The sequence below is a fragment of the Pteropus alecto genome, unplaced genomic scaffold (genome assembly GCF_000325575.1).
Source record: "Pteropus alecto unplaced genomic scaffold, ASM32557v1 scaffold177, whole genome shotgun sequence".
NCBI lineage: Eukaryota > Metazoa > Chordata > Mammalia > Chiroptera > Pteropodidae > Pteropus > Pteropus alecto.
In genome coordinates this window covers 9444816-9446562 of record NW_006442207.1, presented here as the reverse complement: position 1 = coordinate 9446562, position 1747 = coordinate 9444816, and the positions used below count along the sequence as shown (strand labels likewise).

Below are 1747 nucleotides of genomic sequence, written 5' to 3'. Positions count from 1 at the left end.
CTGATCATTCAAGGAGTGGAATTTGCAGGGAGAAATGTGCCTATAAGAAATGTCTTCTCAAAATGTCAGTGACATTTGCTCAGAGAGTGACAAATCACATCACCTTGTTATTTTCTCACCAACCCTAGGGAGCCGTGTTTCATATACAAAAACCCAGACATTGGACTCTGATCCTTCACTTCAATTTTGTAGCTTCATCACTTATTAGCTACAAGGCATTAGGTAAGTTATTTAACCTCTCCGAACCTCAGTTGCTCGATCTCCAAAATGAGGACAATAATACTTTCTTCTCACTGCTACTGTAGGGGAGAGAGATGCCTTTAAAAGAACTGGGACATAGAAGGATGACGAACCATCATGTACGGAGTGTTCACTGTGCTGTTCGGCTCATCATTTGTGGAGCTAGAATCCATGGCTGTTCTTACTAATTGGACTCACACTGTGTCTTTCAGTATTATCCACAGTAGCTGATTTTACACTTACTAATGGCTCATCATGCACTCTTCTGTATGACTGTCACAAACTTCTATGTTCTTCTCTAAGCAGAGGTAAGGCCCATGTGTTTGTTCACAGTCTGATTTCTCTCACAGCGTCTATGACATGTCTGCAAGCATGTGGCTCAGCTATGCAGATATTAGACAGATCTCCCATGCGCTCCAGCTCTTTCCTGTCATTCCTTTGCACAATAATCCCCTCGCCATGACACTCTTCAAGAACAGAGAAGACATGTGCCTGGGCAAGAGAAAGAACTGTCTGTACTCACTTCCACCAGGGACTTTTTGATGACTCGGCTGATGTCCCTTCTCCACTCAGGGATGTCTGGGTTGTAGTCGTCCAGGTTTGGAGAAAAGGACAGGCGAAGGGACCGGAATTCCTCTGGGGATGCAATAGCAGCGTGATTACCATAAGTCAAATAGTTCTCTTGAGCAGTCCGTTACACTTTATATTTTATGTAAAGCCTTAATGGAGGGTCCTTTTTCTCCACACTCACCAGAGAGACCCTATTAGAAGGAAGACACATTCAATATCCCATCTCTGCTATTGCTCAGCTCCTCATTTTCCAGACCAAAGCCTGAAGCTCTGGCCTCTGCCTAGATCAGTGGCCTTTGTCTATTCTTCCCAGTTTTAGACTCTGCACTCCTGGACACTAAATGACCCTGAGTGCCCTGAATGCATCGCAGTTTTATGACCCTCGGCCTTTGTACACACTGTCCCTTGCCTAGAATGCCCCACCCTTCTCAACTTCCATGCACACAATATTCAAGTTCTAGTTCGAGCATTTATTGACTGAATACCCTCTCCCACCATGTTTTAATTTTCTTTTTTATGACACAACTTGTTTTGCACATACTTCCATTATTATTATATGATTGTATAATAACTATATGATTATGTAATTATAATTATTATTAGAGTCACTCTACTGCTATTTTGTATTTGCATGGAAGTTTCATTTAATGGAATTTTAAGCTCCATAGTTCAAGGGTTTTGTTAATCGTCTCTGTAGCCCCTGAGTCAGTCCTGGTCCTCCAAGAATTAGATAGAATTATAAAAGCAAGGATTTTATGAGGAGAATCATCTGTGAGAGAATATGGGGAGGAAGCCAGAGGAGCTTGAAGCACCAACAGACTTCGATGTATGAGATCTGTTGTATGACACATAGCGAAAGAGAGGGAGGAAGGATGGGTGACTGCTCTGCGGTCCGAGGGAGGTTCAGAAAGATTATCAGGGACACTTCCAGCCAAAG

General features: G+C 42.8%; 1 protein-coding gene across 6 annotated transcripts in view; it reads right to left on the bottom strand.

Annotated features, from left to right (window-relative positions):
- SORCS1 (sortilin related VPS10 domain containing receptor 1) overlaps positions 1 to 1747 on the bottom strand; it is a 461149-nt gene that overhangs the window by 29532 nt on the left and 429870 nt on the right. For all 6 annotated transcript variants that reach the window (XM_006920877.1, XM_006920876.1, XM_006920874.1 and 3 more), the window contains exon 22: positions 764 to 876. In XM_006920877.1, the coding sequence (XP_006920939.1) occupies positions 764 to 876 (113 nt within the window). The remainder of the gene's footprint in view (positions 1 to 763; positions 877 to 1747) is intronic.